Source organism: Budorcas taxicolor, chromosome 17 (assembly GCF_023091745.1).
Source record: "Budorcas taxicolor isolate Tak-1 chromosome 17, Takin1.1, whole genome shotgun sequence".
In the NCBI taxonomy this organism is placed as follows: Eukaryota; Metazoa; Chordata; class Mammalia; order Artiodactyla; family Bovidae; genus Budorcas; species Budorcas taxicolor.
The window spans coordinates 6,835,746-6,856,368 of record NC_068926.1 but is presented as its reverse complement, the minus strand read 5'-3'; the positions used below and the strand labels follow the sequence as shown (position 1 = coordinate 6,856,368).

At 41.9% G+C, this 20,623-nt stretch overlaps 1 protein-coding gene across 9 annotated transcripts in view; it reads left to right on the top strand.

Moving 5' to 3' along the window:
• Positions 1 to 20,623, top strand: part of FHIP1A (FHF complex subunit HOOK interacting protein 1A) — a 305,419-nt gene that overhangs the window by 202,726 nt on the left and 82,070 nt on the right. For all 9 annotated transcript variants that reach the window (XM_052655131.1, XM_052655122.1, XM_052655124.1 and 6 more), the window contains one exon: positions 9,392 to 10,018. In XM_052655131.1, coding sequence (XP_052511091.1) covers positions 9,497 to 10,018 — 522 coding nt within the window. In that variant the 5' untranslated portion in view covers positions 9,392 to 9,496. The remainder of the gene's footprint in view (positions 1 to 9,391; positions 10,019 to 20,623) is intronic.

The window sequence follows — 20,623 nt, the reverse complement described above, 5'->3', positions numbered from 1 at the left end:
CAGCCCTCGCCCCCGGATTGCCCTCCAGCCCCCACTCTCCAGCTCCCACCCGCTGAGCCTTCTGGTGGATTCCCATCCCTGTCCGGGGTATGTAGGGCCGCGGCACGGATGAGCTGTGTGGTTCTCACTCCACTGAGACTATCACAGATTGGCTGCCTTAGTCTCTGATAGCTTCAGATGCTTCCCTTCTGTTCCAACCGAACGTCCTGGGTTCAGGGATCTCCCCCCCTGCTTCAGCTCCCCCACCCCTGGCTGCAGATTGGTCCTGCTCTCTCTCATCCTCCTCCTTCCTTTGTCCTACCGAGTTTTCATGGATCAGTATATCACTTTAGGGTGGTCAGGGACTTCTGCTCAGTGAGAAATTCTGCATCTGAAGATGTATTCCCAATACATCCATGGGGAGAGATGTATTCTACCATCTTGTCGACCTACTCCCCCACTGTGTTGTTGACCACCAGTCTAGGCTTTTAAAGAACAGTTAAGCTAGTTTGGATGACAACATGAGATACGTTATTATAAAATGAATCATATTGATCATAGGAATTAAGGGAAGGGACTATTATGGATGGAAATGGCCTGTGGAATCCAGGAAGCAAGATTTTGTTAGCTTGACTGTGGGAAAAGGAGGTTTTGATGACAGAAAGGATAAGGATATATATTTTTTACCTTTCTGAAGGGAGGGGTATTAGGAGCAAATGATCAGCTTTGGCTTTTTTCAGTGGTTTAAAAAAGTGGTGAGGACATGAGGGCAAGGCAGAGCTGTGGTGCTAAGTTTGAGATAAGGAATGAGACCTTCAGTAGATAAAAATACATGCTGTCTATTTATTGTTTTTGGAGTTTCATGCTAACGCTTTGCTGTGAGTTGTTCAGGCTGGAGACTAATTCAAATGAGCAGTTGCAGAGGACTGGGAGATGAGCTACTATCTGACATAAACTCCTGTGACTAGTGTGATGTAGCCCCCAGGTTCCCCTGAGGCAACCCAAGGAAACCTGTAAGGCTGGTAGGAAATGTGATATAGATAGAATGGTGTGGCTACATTCTGTTTACTGGAGTGTTCCGTTAGCCAGCAAGTACCATGCTTTTGCAGATGTTCGATTAGGGAAGATGAGGGCAACAAAAGTCAGTGGTGTCCAAAGTTCTGTCCTAACAAAGTATCGTAAGAAAGGATACTTGAGTACAAATTCAGCATAACTAACATATATTTGACAGATTCTGTTCTCCTGTTTGCTAGGAGCTTCTGCTTCAGGGGTATCCACTTACCCACCAACACTTTACAATCTGTCAGGGACTGCTAGTTACACAACCACCCATCATCCAAGGCTGTCCGTGACCACAGGGGTCACCAAAGGAGGGACCTTGAGTGCCACTGATGCACTTGAGTTTCCTAACTGGTTCCAGGGTCCAGTGACCTCAGGGCATCCTCAGGATAGTTCTAGAGTGGACATCCCAGAGTAGTGGACACTGGAGAATCCAGACTGTAGGAAGTAGCCTCTGGCCTGTACATCCTGTCATCTTCTGAGATGTCGTTTTCGGCCATAGTAGCCAGGGCAACGAATCTAAGACCCGGGTCTGTCCAGGGCATCCCTGTAATTGGACGCTTCATTGGCTTCTGGCCACCTACATGCCGGGCTGGGAGATAGGGTTCTTTATGTCATGGCCTCTTTCTCTGCTCATCTCTCATTTAATCTCCAAAAACGCAAAATTACTTGGAGTTCCTAGCCATCCCTTCTCCTGGCATCACACCTTTCCATGCCTCTCTGCCCCAGGCACTTCCTCTTCTTTCTGCCTGGAATATACCTCCCTCTGGTTAGTGCCTTCCACAAGCCCCGTTTAGAACATCATTTCCTCCCGGAAACCTTCTCTGCCCTCTTTTGTGTTCCCACTCTGTGCTCCGACAGCATCTTGAGTGTTCTTTCGCAGTTAAACCCACCACCTTTTATGAAAAGTATTTACATAATATCTTCTTCCCAGTCTCATTACAAGCTCCTCATGATCGGAAACCATTTATTTGTAGTTCACAAAATCTCCAGTGCCAAGAATATTGTAGGCATATGTAGATGTTTAATAAATTATTGAACTGAAAGACAGGAAATATGAAATATAACTTTAGAAGAGTTAAGAGACTTGGAAAATGAGTACCAGTAAAAATGAGTACCAGTACAACATTTGCTGTAATTTGCTACTGGTAAGATCTTTAGACTTGAGAGAGAAAGAGTCAGAATATGTTTAGTTTATAGTCATCTAGAAGAACAGGTTTTAGGCTAGCAGAGTATTGTTTTTATCCCTTGCCTTTGCTTCTTCTGAATGGAAGAGAGAGCAGGACGTAAGAAGCATTGGTCCATCAGATAATGAACTATCCAACTGTATTGCCATATGAACTAACGCCCTCCCCTCTCAGTTATTCTTAAGGGCACATTTTTATTTGTAAAGCTTTATGGCCTTTGCTCTATTCTTTCTCTGTCCTTTCCTTTCACGTGTTGAATCATTATTAGTTATATACTAAATGATGTCTGCTCTTAAAACCAAGAGACCAGAGGTTAAACAAACTCAATTAGAAATGAGAAATGCACATTTCTGTGTGCCTCTTAATAGTGCAGAGCTTCTCCTTACTACTCTCAGCCTCCAGAAGATAAGCTGTTATATAATTTTTTAAGCTAAGAGCGTATCAGAGCTCAGATCGTGTAATGGTAATGATAAAGAAACGCTAGTGGATTTAGTAGCCATTTTCTTCTTGGAGGGGATGCGGCTGAGAAGAAAACTGAATCTGGCTTGATTAAGTGAAGTGTCTTCCTATAATAATGAAGGATAGATAATATGTTCTAAATAGGGTGACCTGTGCAGAGCTCCAAGTGGCCTGACTCCATTGAAGAAGCACAGAGATCACAGTGAAGATGGCTTTGAGATCAGCATTCCCTGATTTCACAGTCAGGGAATTTCAGTCTGTTCCCTGTGAAATTCATTCTCTTGCTCTGTTCATCTTTACTCTTGTGGTCTGGGCCTCGTCACAGACTAAATAACAGAGGGAAATGACGTGAAGTCTTTAAGCGATGAAAGACTGGAAGATGTTAGAGAACTCTGTGATCAGTCTTCTCAGTATCTTTCCTAGTAAAGTGATGTTTGTTAGCATTTAAAAATTATATGTCTCTCTCCGCAGCTTTTGGCAGTAGAAAGTAAAGCAGATCAAAAGCTGCACTTCTGCAGAGGGCCAAGGCACTGAGTTGAGCCCCTGTTAGACTCTAGCGTTGTTGGGCATGTTGAAATCTCAGAAGCTCGCCTGCTGTGTGCTTGGTGATGTCTGTTTTTGCTGTGCTTGGAATTACAGGGGTCTCTGGAGTATTATTACACAGATCATTACTCTTAAGTCTCTCCTCTAATAATGACACTTTGGAAAAAAAATTATATATACCTAACTTAAGGGTTATTGGAGAAGGAAATGGCGACCCACTCCAGTGTTCTTGCCTGGAGAATCCCAGGGACGGGGGAGCCTGGTGGGCTGCTGTCTATGGGGTCGCACAGAGACGGACACGAGTGAAGCGACTTAGCAGCAGCAGCAACTTAAGGGTTAGTTTGAATATTATCTTATTGGCTGATGCTTCTACTGTGTTTCTGTGTTATAGTGATTACTACTCTGGTCCCAAGGAGGTATGGCATGTAGATATAGTTTCTGCTTTATCCTGTTTAATTCTAGATTTAGACACATCTCTATAGTTCGGAATTGAAGCCGACGTTAACCAAGTTCTGCAAATACACATATATTATTAGGCTGTTCCCTTAATATAAGAAGAAATGATTGTGTAAAGGTCTCCCATGGGAATAGGTGTGTACAAAATACCCTAAATTACAGGACACAGCTGCTAAGTAATAAACAAGGACTGAATGGAAATTTGCTTTTGTTGTAGTTGATTTGGTACATTAAATGGAATTTGGCGTTAAGATCACTAAATCCTGTCCTCCTTCTCTGTGGTGGAAAATGTTGCTTAGTAACTTGTTTTTTTTCCACAATGCCACTTTAAATTAGCATTCCAAAGGGTTTGGAAGTATGGATTGTATTCATATGACTTTCTTGAAATAACTAGGCTCTAACCAAAGTAGCATAAATAGTCATCTATTGTTACCTGAGTGTATATAAGACATAGAATGATAGTAAGGTGGAGTCAAAGCTAATCTTCTGTCAGAGAAACGTTCATTTTTATCATGAAGAATTTGTTGTCATGTGGTGAGATTATGTGATTTATGTATATCTTTCATTCTGAAAGCATTTGAGCTTCCTATTTAGAATTTGTGCATGTTTAAAATTCAGACCCATTTTCGCTGAGTCGTAGGAGCCATCATTAAAGCTAAGGATAGGAGTAGCTGATATCCCTTAATGGAAGAAATATGCTATTTGTTTATCTTATTGAGCTCTAATGATCCTCATAGTTACAGGTCAGATAACGTTGAAGTTAGGTTAAAAATTTAGCTGTGTTAGTCAGATGATAATTTGTATACCATTGCTCACACTGTTGATTTTTTGTGTATTTGTTTCTTTTTAGAATCATGATACATGATTTGGGCTTTTGATCCTTTTGTATTTATATCCTTATGGATATAAATTTACACATATATTTTTATTATATTTACATTAGACATATAATGTAATATATATAACATATTTTTATATGTGTAAATTTATAGATATGTAAATTTAATATATGTGAATTTGCACATAAATGTAAAATTTATGCAAATATATAAATGACTCCATATCTGTATGTATGCATGTGTATATATATAGTGTATATACAAAAGCTTGTATATGTTACAGTTGGTAGATCAACAAATGCCTGGCTGTAATTGGAAAACCATTTACAGTGCCGTATTTGATCTTAAGAAAAGAAAGTGAAGTCGCTCAGTCGTGTCTGACTCTTTGTGACCCCATAGACTGTAGCCTACCAGGCTCCTCCGTCCATGGGATTTTCCAGGCAAGAGAACTGCAGTGGGTTGCCATTTCCTCCTCCAGAGGATATTACTGACCCAGGGATCGAACCAGGGTCTCCTGCATTGTAGGCAGATGCTTTACCGTCTGAGCCACCAGGGAAGCCTTTGATCTTAGCTGGCTTATATAGTGAGCATGGGCTTTATCAGGGGTTGATTAGGTTTGTTCAGTGGTATTTGGCCTAACAAAAGTGAAAGTGAAGTGAAAGTTGCTCAGTCGTGTCCGACTCTATAGTCCATGGAATTCTCCAGGCCAGAATACTGGAGTGGGTATCCATTCCCTTCTCCAGGGGATGTTTCCAACCCAGAGATAGAACCTAGGTCTCCCACATTGCAGGCAGATTCTTTACCAGCTGAGTCTACAAAGGAAGCTGCCTAACAAAGTGAACTTGTGTAGTAAAGGAAATATTTGTAAAGTATATTTTCCTGCTTGGATCTCTCCGCCCTCATAATTGTGTTTTCCTCCCGTAAACTGAATCGTTGAGATGAAGCACATATGGCTGAGAAAGAGCCAGGGCTGGGGAGTTGGAGGCAAGGTTGAGAGTGTAAGAGGGTAAGCAGGGGAGTGGGTCAGGCCACTGTGAGCAGCAGGGATCCGCAGCAGGTGAGTGAAACTGGGCAGCAAGCAGAAACGGGGGCCCGGGAATGTTGGAGTTTGGTGGGAGTGATGTGAGAAGAGGGCACATAAGGAAAAGATTGAAAAGTCAAGGTCACATCAGGAATCAGCCGACAGAACCGAAAGGGCTCAGCCCCACCTGGACGGCTGACGTGGGACATCGGAACAGAAGCTCCTGGTTGTTTCCGTGCCAGTTGTACTCTGGCCGGGAAGCTTCCTGGGCATTCCCTGTCAGGGTGGGAACCAGGCGCAGGGTGTAGGGTGTGGCTTGCAGAGCCCACTTGTAAAAGCAGGTCAAGGGTGTGTCTGCCTGAAAGGGAAAGGGAGGTGGCTTGGGAGCGTCCTGACACCTCGAAGAGGGAGGCTAAGGACCAGTGGCAGCACAGGCAGGATCAGCATTTTGCGGAGCTTGTGACTCACAGCCCTGGCTGTAACACACCAGTCTTTCGGGCAGTAAAGCCTCCAGGCCAGACTGGGGAATGAGGCAAGGGCCCTGTTCCAGACGACCAGCAAACATTTTCTTTCTTTGTGGGGCTATCACAGCTCTGTTCTCATGTTCCTCTGCCCATGAACCCAGAAGGTGGTGTAGAAGAGCTTCTGTAAAGGGGATACAGAGAGAGCTTTCCATGTAGAAGCTGCTGTGTGGTTTACATTCTGTATAAAAATCTCAGTTCTCTTTTGTGGGTTTTTCGTGGCCCCCTCCCCACCAAAAGTAGGTCTGTTTGCAGAGGAGTGTTTTGAAATAAGTAATATAAATGAAGACTAACCCGTGAGAAAAGTGTGGCTTGTGATCGTGTAAATAGTTTTGCTTTATATTTACATATATACATTTAGATACTTTATAAATATTTAAAGGCATGCATATAGAATAAATACATATGCATATATGAAAATTTATACTGGTTAGGAGTTTCTGTTCATTACTGTTTTAACTCAGCGTTTGGTCCTTCTTTTAGACATAAGAACAAAATTACTTTGTTTTTATTTTTACTTATATTATGAAATTAGATCAATTTATAGAAAAGAAGAACTAATTAACCTTACAATCTCATTATATCTTCAAACTCATTTCTAACTATGGGTCTATTGGTCAATATATTTAGTTTTTAACAAGTTATTTTTCCTTATATATTGGATATAATGATATGAGTCACTTCGTATTTATTTTTAATAGCATTAGTATATGGTGATGTAACATTGTGATTATAACTCTCTTATTCTTGACCATTTGGGTCAATAATGTTTTTAGTTTTCATTATTGAAAATATAGCTTGGGGAAACATTTTAAAACAAATTAGCTTTGTGTTGTTTCCTTGAGGCATTTTCCCCAAAGTGAGATTAACAAGTGAAAGGGCAGGAACAACGTTATAGCTTCTGTTACATGTTGCCAGATTGTTTTCTAGAAAGACATCACTCATTTGCAGCGCCACTGTCAGTGTATAATGCACAGTGCCAGTTTAAGATAGTTTAGACGGTCTAAGCACACATGAGAAGTATAATTACATTTCTACCCCGAGGCCTTGCTGTATAGATAGCTCTCATAAGTAAACTCAATATGTGAACTTTGAAATTATCGAATTAATTTAAGTATGGAGCTAATTTGCTGTTTAGAATGTGGAGCGTCGAAGGGGGCTTTGGGGCTGGAGAGCAGCCTGTATCGAGGTGGTGCCCCCTTTTGGACGAGTGTGGTATTGCGATCCCACACTGTGAGACTGTCAAGGCCAGAACCAAAGGGGGACCACAGACCCCAGTGTTTCTCACAGTGAGGTCCTCAGGCTTGTGAGGAGTCCTGGAGGGCTTCGTGGAGGCTGGGGGAGAGGGGCACTCTGCAGTCCAGGCAGCCAAGAAGAGGGGATGGCCATTGGGAAGGCCTAGGCCACAAGTCCCTGAGCTGTGCATGTCCCAGGTAACTGCTAACCACAGCCTTCTTCATTGAAACTGTCAACTCAAGGGTGTTGGGGGCGATGTTTTCAGCATCACCCTGGCAGTATTTTTAATTTTATAAGGGAAGCCGATGGAGATTACAGATTCTGTAGAAATTTATTCATCCGCAAGGATAACTAGCCTAGTCTATAAATGTTCTTTTACTCTGCTTCAGAAAGGGGAAAATCTTAGACTTTTCCCTGAGAAATAAATTTCCCTCATTGCTCACGCCTGCTGACATAGCCTTGTGCTTCTGCCAGTTTCCGCAGTGACTTGCAGAAATTCTATAACCTAAATACCAGAACACGTAACGGCATGTCCTAGAACTGGGCTGGGAGGGTGAGACCGAAGTGAAACATATTCCACAGAGCTGGTGGTTCAGAAAGGCAAAAAGGAACAACTTAAAGTCATTGATAAAATGCTTGAGAATTAACATGTGTATACATTTTAAAGGAGGTGAATTGAATGGATATTTATCTTAGAAATTCCAAGTCATAACGTTTAATGGAAGCTGAGATATAAAATTGTTTTAATTTTCAGGTACCAAAATAGAAGATAAGTATTGATGGGTGGAGAGAGGTGGTAAGCGTTAAAAGGCCATATACCTAGACTGTAACATGAGATGGTTTATTTTTTAATTTTCAATAATTTTTTTCGGTACATGTAAATATATAAAACAAACTCTGCCATCTTTATCTTTTTTAGTCGGTAGCATTAACTACATTCACAATGTTGTGTACCCATTACCATTATTTTCAAACCTTTTTCACTACCCCAAACAGAAGCCCTGTGCTTTAGGGATTTATTTTGTAATTGATTATCTCAAAAATTGTTTTCTGGCTTAAAAAAAAATACACAATTCAAACTCTTCACGCTTAAAATTTCAACATATGCCATATGTTAGGGGATTCTTCTAGGTACGTGTCTCAGGGTCATCAGTTTCCTCTCCTCCTTCTTGCTGACGCCTGCTTTGCTGAAGACGGTGCCAATCAAGGAGGGCAGGGAGGGCTGCTGTTCTGTCGGGGACATGTGAGGAGCTGTATTCTGCTGCTGAAAGCTTCAAATCGATGCTATTTGTAGGAGAACAACGGTAGTTCTGCTTATTTAATGTATTTTAAAATTTAAAGGCCCTATTATGTTCTTGACAGCTTAACAAAAAATCAGAACTTGTCATTACTTTGACACAACAGCTATTACTATTTTTATGTATTATTTTTAGTCTTTTTTAACTTTCATGTTTTTGACGTAGTTGATCATGATGAGTCTAATTGTATACAGTTAACTTATTTTTTCATTTAACATATCACTTAACAGTTTTTTTTTTAAATGTTGCTCAGTAGTCTTCATAATAATAGGCCTAGGAATGTATGTAGCTTAATTTACACAACCATATTACTTTCTTTGACATTTCGGTTGCCAACATGTGTAACTATGATAAACGAACAACTTCAAACATCTTCCTTCTGTAGTTTTTAACCCCTTCATTTTATTCTCATGAGAGGGAGATGCAGAAGGCTCACATATCTTTTCTCCCCAAACTTTAAACTTTTTATTTTGTATTGGGATGCAGCCGATTAACAATGTTGTTGTAGTTTCAGGTGAACAGTGAAGGGACTCAGTGGTACATACACCTGTATCCATTCTCCCCTAAACCTCCCTCCCCTCCAGGCTGCCGCATGACACTGAGCAGAGTTCCACGTGCTATACAGTAGGTCCTTGTTGGTTATCCCTTTTGAATATAGCAGTTGCTCACATATATCTTGTTAGGGGTCATGGCTCTTGCATTTTCCGTGAAGATTTGGTACAGTCAGCAGTGGTATGTTTTTGTAAGCTATGATAAACATCAGATGGATGACACGTACTTGATTTGGTTACAGGTTGTGAAAATCTTAGAGAAGCATGACCCCTTGAAGAACACCCAGGCAAAGTACGGGTCCATCCCTCCAGATGAGGCCAGCGCCGTCCAGAACTATGTAGAGCACATGCTCTTTTTGCTGATTGAGGAGCAAGCCAGGGATGCTGCCATGGGGCCAATCCTGGAATTTGTGGTCTCTGAGAACATCATGGAGAAACTCTTCCTTTGGAGCTTGAGGCGGGAGTTCACCGATGAGACAAAAATGGAGCAGCTCAAGATGTATGAGATGCTGATCACCCAGTCCCACCAGCCTCTGCTGCACCACAAGCCCATTCTGAAGCCCCTGATGATGTTGCTGAGCTCTTGTTCGGGAACAACCACCCCCACCGTGGAGGGGAAGCTGGTGGTCCTGCTCAATCAGCTCTGTTCCATTCTTGCCAAAGATCCATCCATCCTGGAACTCTTCTTCCACACCAGTGAGGACCAAGGGGCCGCGAACTTCCTCATCTTCTCCCTTCTGATCCCCTTCATTCACCGGGAGGGGACCGTGGGCCAGCAGGCCCGGGACGCCTTGCTCTTCATCATGTCTCTCTCTGCCGAGAACACCGTGGTGGCTCATCACATCGTGGAGAACACCTACTTTTGTCCCGTAAGTCCTTCCTGTTGGCCCACCTTCCTCCTGCTCTTCTCCTCTCTGGGGCTGATGATAAATACTTTTTTTTAAGCTTCTTTAGATTGTTATTTGCATCTCTTTTGTGCTGAAAGTCTTGTTTCTTTTTTTGTTGCTGTTATTGTCATTTGTTCGTTTTTGGCTGTGCTGTGTGGCATGTGGGATCACAGTACTCCAACCAGGGATCAAACCCTTGCATTGGAAGTGCAGAGGCTTAATGGATATTTTCCCTTTTTTTTTCAGCAAACTGTTCTTGGGACCTTCTATGGAAGGATGTTTAGAGGAAATATTTTGGAGGGAGGAGAGGAATTTAAGTTGAGATGCTCTATGGCTGAGCAATGTCAGCTTGAAATAAGCCGATAGAGGAAATTATATGTGTTACTGTTTCTTGGTTCATTTCCGTTGGGTTAGGAGCTGTTTTGTTTTTTCTAAGAGCATCTCCTGAGCAGTTGGTAAAACCTGCTCATCTTGTATTCTTAGCTTTTCAGGTTGGTTTTGAGCCAATGAGTCATGGCATATGGTCAGACCCCTCACAGCGGGCTTCACAAATTAATTTGTTTCCCAGCAAGATAATGACCAAAATTATAAATCCAAAGCACTGATTCTATTTTAAAAGAAGAAATACGTATTTACAGTTTGAAGTAGCAAGAAATCCTCTACTGTGTATTGTTTCTTAAGCGTAGGTTGCTGAGCAATAGAGAGTAAGGCCTCATGTGGATGCCTGAGGAGTCAGGCCCAGTCATAGGCTGGAAAATAATAGGGACTGTCTCAGGCTCTCGCAAAGCTGTACGCCTCTGATTGCTTTCTGCTGTTAGGGACACCTTGGGAGGGGGCATTTAAACAGATTTATAGGTTTGCAGAGTTCCATAGACTAGCAAGGAGAAATACAAAAGCCTTCTTAAGTAAACAATGCAAAGAAATAGAGGAAAACAATAGAATGGGAAAGACTAGAGACCTCTTCAAGAAAATTAGAGGTATCAAGGGAACATTTCTTGCAAAGATGGGCTCAATAAAGGACAGAAATTGTAGGGACCTAACAGAAGCAGAAGATATTAAGAAGAGGTGGCAAGAATACACAGAAGAACTGTACAAAAAAGATCTTAATGACCCGGATAACCACGATGATGTGATCGCTCACCTGGAGCCAGACATCCTGGAATGTGAAGTCAAGTGGGCCTTCAGAAGCATCACTATGAACAAAGCTAGTGGAGGTGGTGAAATTCCAGCTGAGCTATTTCACATCCTACAAGATGATGCTGTGAAAGTGCTGCACTCAATATGCCAGCAAATTTGGAAAACTCGACAATGGTCACAGGCCTGGAAAAGTTCAGTTTTCATTCCAGTTCCAAAGAAGGGCAATTCCAAAGAATGTTCAAACTACCATACAATTGCACTTATTTCACATGTTAGTAAGGTTACACTCAAAATCCTTCCAGCTAGGCTTCAGCAGAATGCAAACTGAGAACTTCCAGATGTACAAGCTGGATTTAGAAAAGGCAGTGCAACCAGAGATTAAGTGGCCAAAATCCACTGGAATATTGAAAAAGGAAAGGAATTCCAGAAAAACATCTACTTCTGCTTCATTGACTGTGCTAAAGCCTTTGACCTTGTGGATCACAACAAACTATGGAAAATTCTTAAAGAGATGGAAATAGCAGACCACCTTACTTGCCTCCTACAAAACCTGTGTGCAGGTCAAGAAGCAACAGTTAGAACCAGACATGGAACAATGGACTGGTTCAAAATTGAGAAAGGAGTACGTCAAGGCTGTATATTGTCACACTGCTTATTTAACTTACATGCAGGGTACATTATGTGAAATACCAGGCTGGATGAATCGCAGGCTGGATGAATCGCAGGCTGGAATCAAGATTTCCGGGAGATATATCAACAGCATCAGGTATACAGATGACACCACCCTTATGGCAGAAAGAGAAAACGAACTAAAGAGCCTCTTGATGAAGGTGAAAGAGGAGAGTGAAAAAGCTGGCTTAAAACTCAACATTCAAAAAAAACTAAGATCACGGCACCTGGTTCCATTATTTCCTGGCAAAAGATGGGGAAACAATGGAAACAGTGGCAGATTTTCTCTTCTTGGGCTCCAAGATCCCTGCAGATGATGACCACAGCCATGAAATTAAAAGACACTTGTTCCTCGGAAGAAAAGCTATGATCAACCTAGACAGCATATTAAAAAGCAGAAACGTCACTTTGTAGACAAAGGTCCATATTGTCAAAGCTATGGTTTTTCCAGTAGTCACGTACAGATGTGAGAGTTGGACCATAAGGAAGGCTGAGTGCCACAGAATTGATGCTTTGGAACTGTGGTCTTGGAGAAGACTCTTGAGAGTCCCTAGGATAGCAAGGAGAGCCAACCAGTCAACCCTAAAGGAAATCAGTCCTGAATATTCATTGGAAGGACTGATGCTGAAGCTGAAGCTCCAGTACTTTGGCCACCTGATGTGAAGAGCCGACTCATTGGAAAAGACCCTGATGTTGGGAAAGATTGAGGACAGGAGGAGAAGGGGGCTACTGAGGATGAGATGGTTGGATGGCATCACCGATTGAACGGACATGAGTTTGGGTGGACTCTGGGAGATGGTGGAGGACAGGTAAGCCTGGTGTGCTGCGGTCCATGGGTCACAAAGAGCAGAATACGGCTTAGAGGCTGAACAGCAGATCTCCTGTCCTGTAAAATGTTGAGCAATGGCTGCTTTTATTTTCCTAACCCAGTGACCATCTCCAGTTTATTTCCATTATGTGTTCTTTTTACTGATCATCTCATTGTGCGTCTTTATAAACTGTATTGCCTTGAACATGCCTGATTTTGCCAGAATAGTGTGTAAGACCATTAGTGTGAGTTTTATAGGAACAGGCCAGGCAAATTGCCTTAAGTAGATTAGATTCATTGTTAATGAACACGATGTGGGTGGTTCTTGACCCAAAGCGAGGATATTTAGAAATGTATGTGGGGCGTGTTTGGTTGTCGGGCAACATGTGGGGCCTGGAAGGGAGGTCATCTGGCATTTAGTGTGCAGGGGCCAGGGATGCTTAATGTCCAGTAGTTTGTGGAATGGTCACATACAGGAAAGAATTGCCTTGCCCCAGGTGCTGATAGCCATGCTAGTGATTGACATGCTGTATTTGGCTTTGAGGTTCAAGAGTAGTAATCTTCTTTATAATACTAAATTCCTGTCTTTATTAATAAACCAAACAAACTGAGGTCACCGAAGTGTCTGGTGAATATTTATTTTAGGAGGATCAAATGAGTAAAAATTTTGAGAAATAGAGTCAAGTTCAGACACCGTATGTCTCTTCTCTTCTGGCTTCTGAGCAACAGAATCAGAAATTGCAGAAAGCGTGTGTGTGTGCTCACTCAGTCATATCCAACTCTTTGTGGCCCCGTGGACTGTAGCCCGCCAGGCTCCTCTGTCCATGAGATTTTCTAGGCAAGAATAGTGGAGTGGGTTGCCATTTCCCCCAAAGACTGAGAGTCAGATGGGAAATAAAGAACTGATTCCATTCATCGGTGCCAGCATATTAAATCTCCTTTCCTTATTTTCTTCAACAGAATTATAAGCTAGATTATAAATTCTTTTAAAAGAACATATCTTTAGGCAAAAGTGTAACTTCTCACCCTGAATCTGAGTGTCTGTATTAGTTTTCTTTAAAAAAACAACAACAACAAAAAGCTAACTGATTAGAGTATAACTGCTTCACAACGTTGTGTTAGTTTCTGCTGTTCAAGGAGGTGAGTCAGCTGTATGTGTACACGTATCCCCTCCCTCTTGAGCCTCCCTTGCACCTCCACCCTCATCCCACCCCTCTAGGTCATCACAGAGCACTGAGCTGAGCTTCTTGTGCTATATACAGCAGCTTCCTAGTAGCTGTATTAGCTTTCTATTGCTGCTGTAACAAACTACCAAAACTATGGCTTTAAATAACACTGATGATTATCTTACAGTAGTATCGTCTTACTGTAGGTTAGAAGTCCAACAGGTCTTACTGGGCTAAACTTAGGATGTTGACAGGGCTTGCCCCTTTAGGAGACTCTCACGGTGAGTCCTTTTCCTCGCCTTCTCCAGCTTCCAGAGGCCCCCACACCCCTCACCCCATGGCTCGTTCCTACCTTTCCACAGTCAGCAGTATTACATCTCTCACCATCCTTTTGAAGTCGTGGCTCCCTCTGACTCTGCTCCTCTGCCTCCCTCTTCCTCTTCCACAGGAACCCTTGTAATTATGTTGTGTTTACCTGGATCATCCAGAATTTAAAGATTTGTAAGATCATCCCTGCTTAAAGATTAGCTACTTAGCACCCCTAATTCCATCTGCATCCTTAATTTTCCTTTGCCATGGAACCTAATTTGTTCATGGACTCCGGAATTAGGATGTAGACAGCTTTGTGGGGGTTAGTCTGCTTCCCACAATTACCATATTCGTTCAGTTTGGAGAGATCTTGGAGAAGTTTGATGGAGAACGCAGCATAATCAGGATTCTTGTGGTTTAATCTGACCGTGTAAGTTTGGGAGTTGTTGAGGAAGCAGGGACACACATTAGGGTCTAGAAACAAGAGTGATCGGAATGAGAATATGAGCGAGGCGCTGGGCCTGAGCAGGGGTGTGAAGGCAGGGGCTCACTGAACGATGGATTTTTTCACGAGGGGGCTGTGCGGAGGTTTGGAGTTTGGCTCACTTGAATTGTTTTGGGTAGTTCTGCTGTCCAAGAAGGAGTGCAGGTATTGAAACAAATCGCAGTATTCGGGCAGTTCACTCGGTCAGTATCTACAGGGCAATTTCAAAAAGGTACTGTTTTCAAAAGCATCACAATTCTAGTGTATCTTGAAGAAATCTAACAAATATGTAAAAGGATTTTATAAGGAAAATTAAGGACTTTATTGAAGGGCATAAAACAAGACAGAAATAGATGGAAAACCCTGTGGTTTGTAGATATAGTGTAGATAATGCTTTTCTGCAAATCAGTCTGTGAAGTTAACTTAACTGATGTTTTACAACTTTTTATTGTGGAGAAAAGCAAACTACAGAAACGGAACAAATACAGAAATTTGAAAGACTACTAAAAGGAGCACCATATATATAGTGCTTAAATTCAAAGTTGTTATCGTGTCATACTTTGGTATACTTTATTTGTATACCAAGTATATTTGTATATTTGTTTTGTATCTTTGTTTTTGCTGTTCCATTTGAAATTAAATTATAGATATCAATTATTTTAAAATGTATCTCCTACAAATAAGGACATGCGCCTATGCAATCACAATACTGTTATTATACCTAAGAAAATTGTACAGTAGTTCTATAATGTGGTCTAATAACCAGTTTCCCAGTTATGCTGCAGATGACTTTTACAGATTCCCCACCCCCACCCCAAACCAGAGTCCAGTACAAGGTGCATTTCTGACTGTCGTGTAGCTCTAGTCTCTGTTAATTCTCAACAAGTTGCCGCTTTTACCCTCATGGTGGTGACTTTGTAAGAGTTCAGCCATTATCTTTAGAACACCCCACGTTCCAGGTTTGCTTCTTTGTGTAGTTTGACTGGTCCCTGTCACTGGTATTTCCTGAAAATCGGGAGTTGGGTCTAAACGCCTGGCTAAATGCAGGTTAAGTACATTTCGTAAGAATGCTTTATAGGTGATGCCGTACACGACAAGAAGCACATGTTAGGTTGCACCACCGTTCTTGAGACCAGAGGTGGTCACTCGGTCATTTAAGGCGGTGATCCTTCGATCCCTGTGTTGTAGAGATAAAACTTCCCCTTTGTAAATTGTAAGGTCCTATTGGTGAGGTGTTAACGTGACTTGAAATCCCAGTAGAGTTTTCAAAGGAACATGGCAAATTGATGCTAAATGTCATGTGCACGCATGCTAAGTTGCTTCGGTCATGTCCGACTCTTTGCGACCCAGTGGATAGTAGCCCACCGGGCTCCTCTGTCCTTGGTTTTCTCCAGGCAAGAATAGTGGAGTGGGTGTCCATTCCCTCCCCCAGGGGGTCTTCCTGACCCAGGGATTGAACCCAAGTCTCATGTCTCCTGCACTGGCAGGCGGGTTCTTTACCACTTGTGCTCCCTGGGAATAGCTGAAATAATTATACGAATAATGATAACAGTAATATATTTGTTGAGAGCTAACTATATGCCAGCCACTGTTCTTAGTGCTTTATGTGTGTTAATTGATTGAATTCTCACAACTGTTGGAACTAGTGTTATTCTCCTTTTATAGATGAAGAAATCCAGGTACAGTGACCTGAGGTAAAGTCATACAAGACCACGTGGCTAGTAAGAGAGCGGGTTAGGATTTGAACTGGCGCAGTCTGACTCAGTGACCCGTATGCATAACCCCTATCTTGTACATAAATGATAAAATATTAAGACTTTCTATAAAGCAGTAATCATAAAGAAAAGACTGAAGAACAGAAACAGCACCCGAAGATCAAACCTGCGTCTCTTGCATCTCCCGCATTGGCAGGTGGGTCCTTTCCCACTGGTGCCACCTGGGAAGCCCACTTGTTACACACGCATTTGCAAGTATAAAAATATTTGTAATACTACACATTAGTAAGAAAGCAATGAAACGTGTGAAAGATAAGAACCAACAGTTCCCAAAAGACCCCCAACGTGATACATATGAAAATATGCTCATCTTCCTTAGCATCGGGCAAATACAAATGAACTTAAGTGAGACAGTAGGTAACGGCATCAGAGTGGCTAACCGTTAGACATCCAATAACACCACGTTGGTACAGTAACTCAAGAAAGCAGTATGGCAGTGTTGCCCTGAGAGCTCAGCTGGTAAAGAATCCGCCTTCAACGCAGGAGACCTGGGTTCGATTCCTGGGTTGGGAAGATCCTCTGGAGAGGGGAAAGGCTACCCACTCCAGTATTCTGACCTAGAGAATTCCATGGACTGGATAGTCCGTGGGGTCACAAAGAGTCAGACACGACTGAGCAACTTTCACTTTCAGTGAAATTGGGTGTTTGCGTGCCATGTAGCCCTGCATCTTCACTTCTAGATGTCTCCCCTAGGGAAGCCTGGCATATGTTTACAAGGGTACATGCCCAGAGGTATTCTGTGGAATAGTGATTTGAAGAAGAGAGAAAGAGAAATAAGAAAAAGATACATAAAATGGTACACACGATGTCGATGGAACACTCCTCAGCATTCAGAATGAATGAATCACTGAGCATTATTCCCCTGCATCTATATTTATCTATCTACCGCATCTTTTTCACCTGTTCAACTCTTGAAGGACACTTAGGCTGCTTCCATAGCTTGGCTATTATAAATAGTGCTGCAGTGAACATTCGGTGTATGTATCTTTTTGAATTAGTGTTTTGTTTTCCTTGTATAAAAATGGAGTGAAATTTTGCCATTTGAAATAGCACGGAGGGACCTGGGTGGTATTAGGGTTAGGAAATAAATAAGGGACAGACACCTACTGTATGTAGTCACTTGTGTGTGGAACCTAAATATGATGAATGAGAAACAGACTCACAGATGTGGAGAACAAGCTAGTGTTCATCAGAGGGGAGAGGGGCTAGGACCAGGGCAAAGCAGGGCGAAAGGCGCAGACTACTCGGTGTAAAATAAGTTACACGGGTGTTATGCAAAGCATAGGAAATACAGTCAGTATTTTATAATAATTTTGAATGGAGTCTAATGTATAAAAATATCAAGTTACTATGTTGAGTTATGTTGAAACTAATAATAAGTCAAGTGTGCACGTGTGCTAAGTCACTTCGGTCGTGTCCGACTCTTTGCAACCCTGTGGACTGTAGCCTGCCAGGCTCCTCTGTCCTTGGAGTTCTCCAGGCAGGAATACCGGAGTGAGTTGCCATGCCCTCCTCGAGGGCATCTTCCTGACCAGAGACTGTGCCTGCGCCTCCCGTGGCTCCTGCCTTGCAGGCAGATTCTTTTACCGCTGAGCCCCTGCAGAAGGCAAGTCAGCTGTATTTCAATAGAAAATAAATGAATTACACTTCACAGTTATTAGCACGTAGCTGCACCTACATGTGTGAGCACCAAGGAACCTAAAGACAAACAGCATAAACTCTAAAAACATGAAAAAGTAAGTAGCAAAAAGTTCCATATAGTATGTTAACATTTACGTACAGTTTATGTACACTTTTAAGACAGCGTCTTAGTGTGTGCTCTTTTTTTGATACACGTGAATACAGTAGAAGTACAGAAGCACAGAAATAATACATATTAAGCTCAGGACTGTGGTTACTTTTGGGTGCAAAGGAAAGAGGAGAGATGATAATGAGATTGGAATAGGGTTCAGCTCTACTTGTAATGTTTTGTTTTTTGAAAAATAAAGAGCACTCTGAAGAAATCTTGGCAAAACAAAATCTGTTAAATCTTGGGGATGATTTTCTGTTGTTTTATGTGTTTGTAATATGTAGTATTTAAAAAATTTAAGCATGTTAGGACTAGAATGGAGCATATTTTTAGTGTTTTAAATTTCCACTTACTAAGTTATAGGTAGATTTCACTGAGTAGTTGCTGCTTTTATAAAAACATGTTTTAAAACACTGTATACAGTTCATTAAAATTGGAGGAAAAGCATCTCCAGCTGCCCTTGTTTGCTAGAATGGAACACAGAGCTTTGTTGTGTTAAGTTGCCCCTTAGGATAGATCCCATAATCTCATTTGTTCCCAGTTTTCTATAATTACATCTGACAACATAATTTAAAAAAAAAGACCTCTTTATGTTGAAGATAAAAGCATACTCTATTAACCATCTGGCTAAGGACCACAATTGACAAAAAGCTTTTTCTAATTAGTATGATTGTCAAAGTGTGTTAGCATCAGGCTTTGGGAAGAGTAATGGCTCTTTAAGGAAACTGGACCACTTTTGCAAACTTTTGTTCTGTGGTTTATAGGAAGAGCTTCTGGTTCTGCCTTTTGTCTTAGGATGTGTTTTCCCAAGAAAAGAAAAATAATAAGGATACTCTAGGGAAGAATTTAGTGCCCACGAATGGTTGGGGACCCTATGACCCTTGGTTCTTGTGATTTTTAAAAACCAAGTATTGATGATTAAGCCCTTGGCACTTGTTACATGTTGGCAGAAATGAGAAACAGCCTATACATACATTTGGAAATGCACATTGAAATAAGCAACCTTTAGGTACGCAGCCGCAGGTAGAAAGTTATTTGTCCCATATCTAAAATTTATGAGGCTTTTTATTTTGGCATGTTGTTGCAAATGGTCCCCACCAGGCATCTTGCTGCTAGCTTCAGACTAAAGCCATCTGCCGACAGTCTTCTCTGCTTTTGCTCAAATTAGCTGGGTACTATTAGATGTTTAAAGTTAAAGGGGAACCTTTCCTGATGGCTCACTGCTCTGTGCTCGTCTTTTTTTTCCCCTCCATTGGAAACATTGCTGTGTATAAACCATGATGTCCACTTCTTTACATGCATGATTTCTTCTAATTGTTGCAACAACTCAGTGGAGAAACTGAACTTGGGAGGGCTTTGATAACTGCCTGTAAGTGGCAAGGTCAGAGCCATAGTAGTCTGATACCGAAACCCAGGGTCTCGGCAGTTACCATGCTACACTGTACTGCTGTCAGGGAGGTAGTTTGCTTTTCTAATTGTTGGTCATCTTTAGGGTTTTACGTGGTCGTTCGTTTTTTTTTAAGACTTGAGAAAAGATAAATTAAAACTATTGGGTTATAGGACTTCCCTGGTGATCTAGTGCAGGGGATCGGGTTTGATCCCTGGTCAGGGAGCTAAGATCGTGCATACCACACGGCATAGCCAAAAAAAATGGGGGGCGGGGAGGGGTGGTGATGTTCATATGTTGGGGATAAGTATCATGTTTGACAGTTACTTTTTGGTGGTCAGGATTAATAAAAGGCTGAAAGAATGGGTGAGCATTTAAAAATATTAACTGTTGAATGTCAATATATATTTTGAATTTTGAAGTTAAAATTGTCTTAGATTGTACCGTCAAACTCTTGGAAAAATTATCTGCAAACCTGTTGTTGCCTCTCCCTTCTCTTCTTCCTGTTCCCATAATATTCCCTGCATTGTTTTTTGAGTAAGGAAGTGAATAAAGGTCAGCAGGAAGTAGTCACCAGTGGTAACAGTCTTTCTTGCATTTATGGTTGATCAGCTGTCTCCTCCATCGCACCCGGTCAGACTTGTTCAGTGCTTGTTCCCCAGTCCTGACACGGCGCCTGCCCTGTTGTTGTTGTTCTAGAAATGCGTGTGGGCTGGATGAAGGAATCTGAAATCTGAGCAAAGTCTTGGAAAGGATAAGTGTTTAGCAGAAAGGATTTGCAGTCTTGCTCTTAAGGCCGTAGTCCTCTTCATCCTGCACACTCTTCCTCCTGTTTCTTTGCCGTGCTGGAGACAGTTGCAGGTTGGTTCACTGCAGGTGTCCGTGTCCAGGGGACACACCACACTGTCCTCCTGGGCAGGCAGGCTGAGTTCCCGTCTCAGCCATGCCCTTTGCAGGACAGTCTTTAAACAAAGTGAATATTAGGTATGTGTTATTTTTAATTACTGTCACTGATGTATGTAATTTGAAAATTAATGTTGCTGTAATTATATTGATATACTGA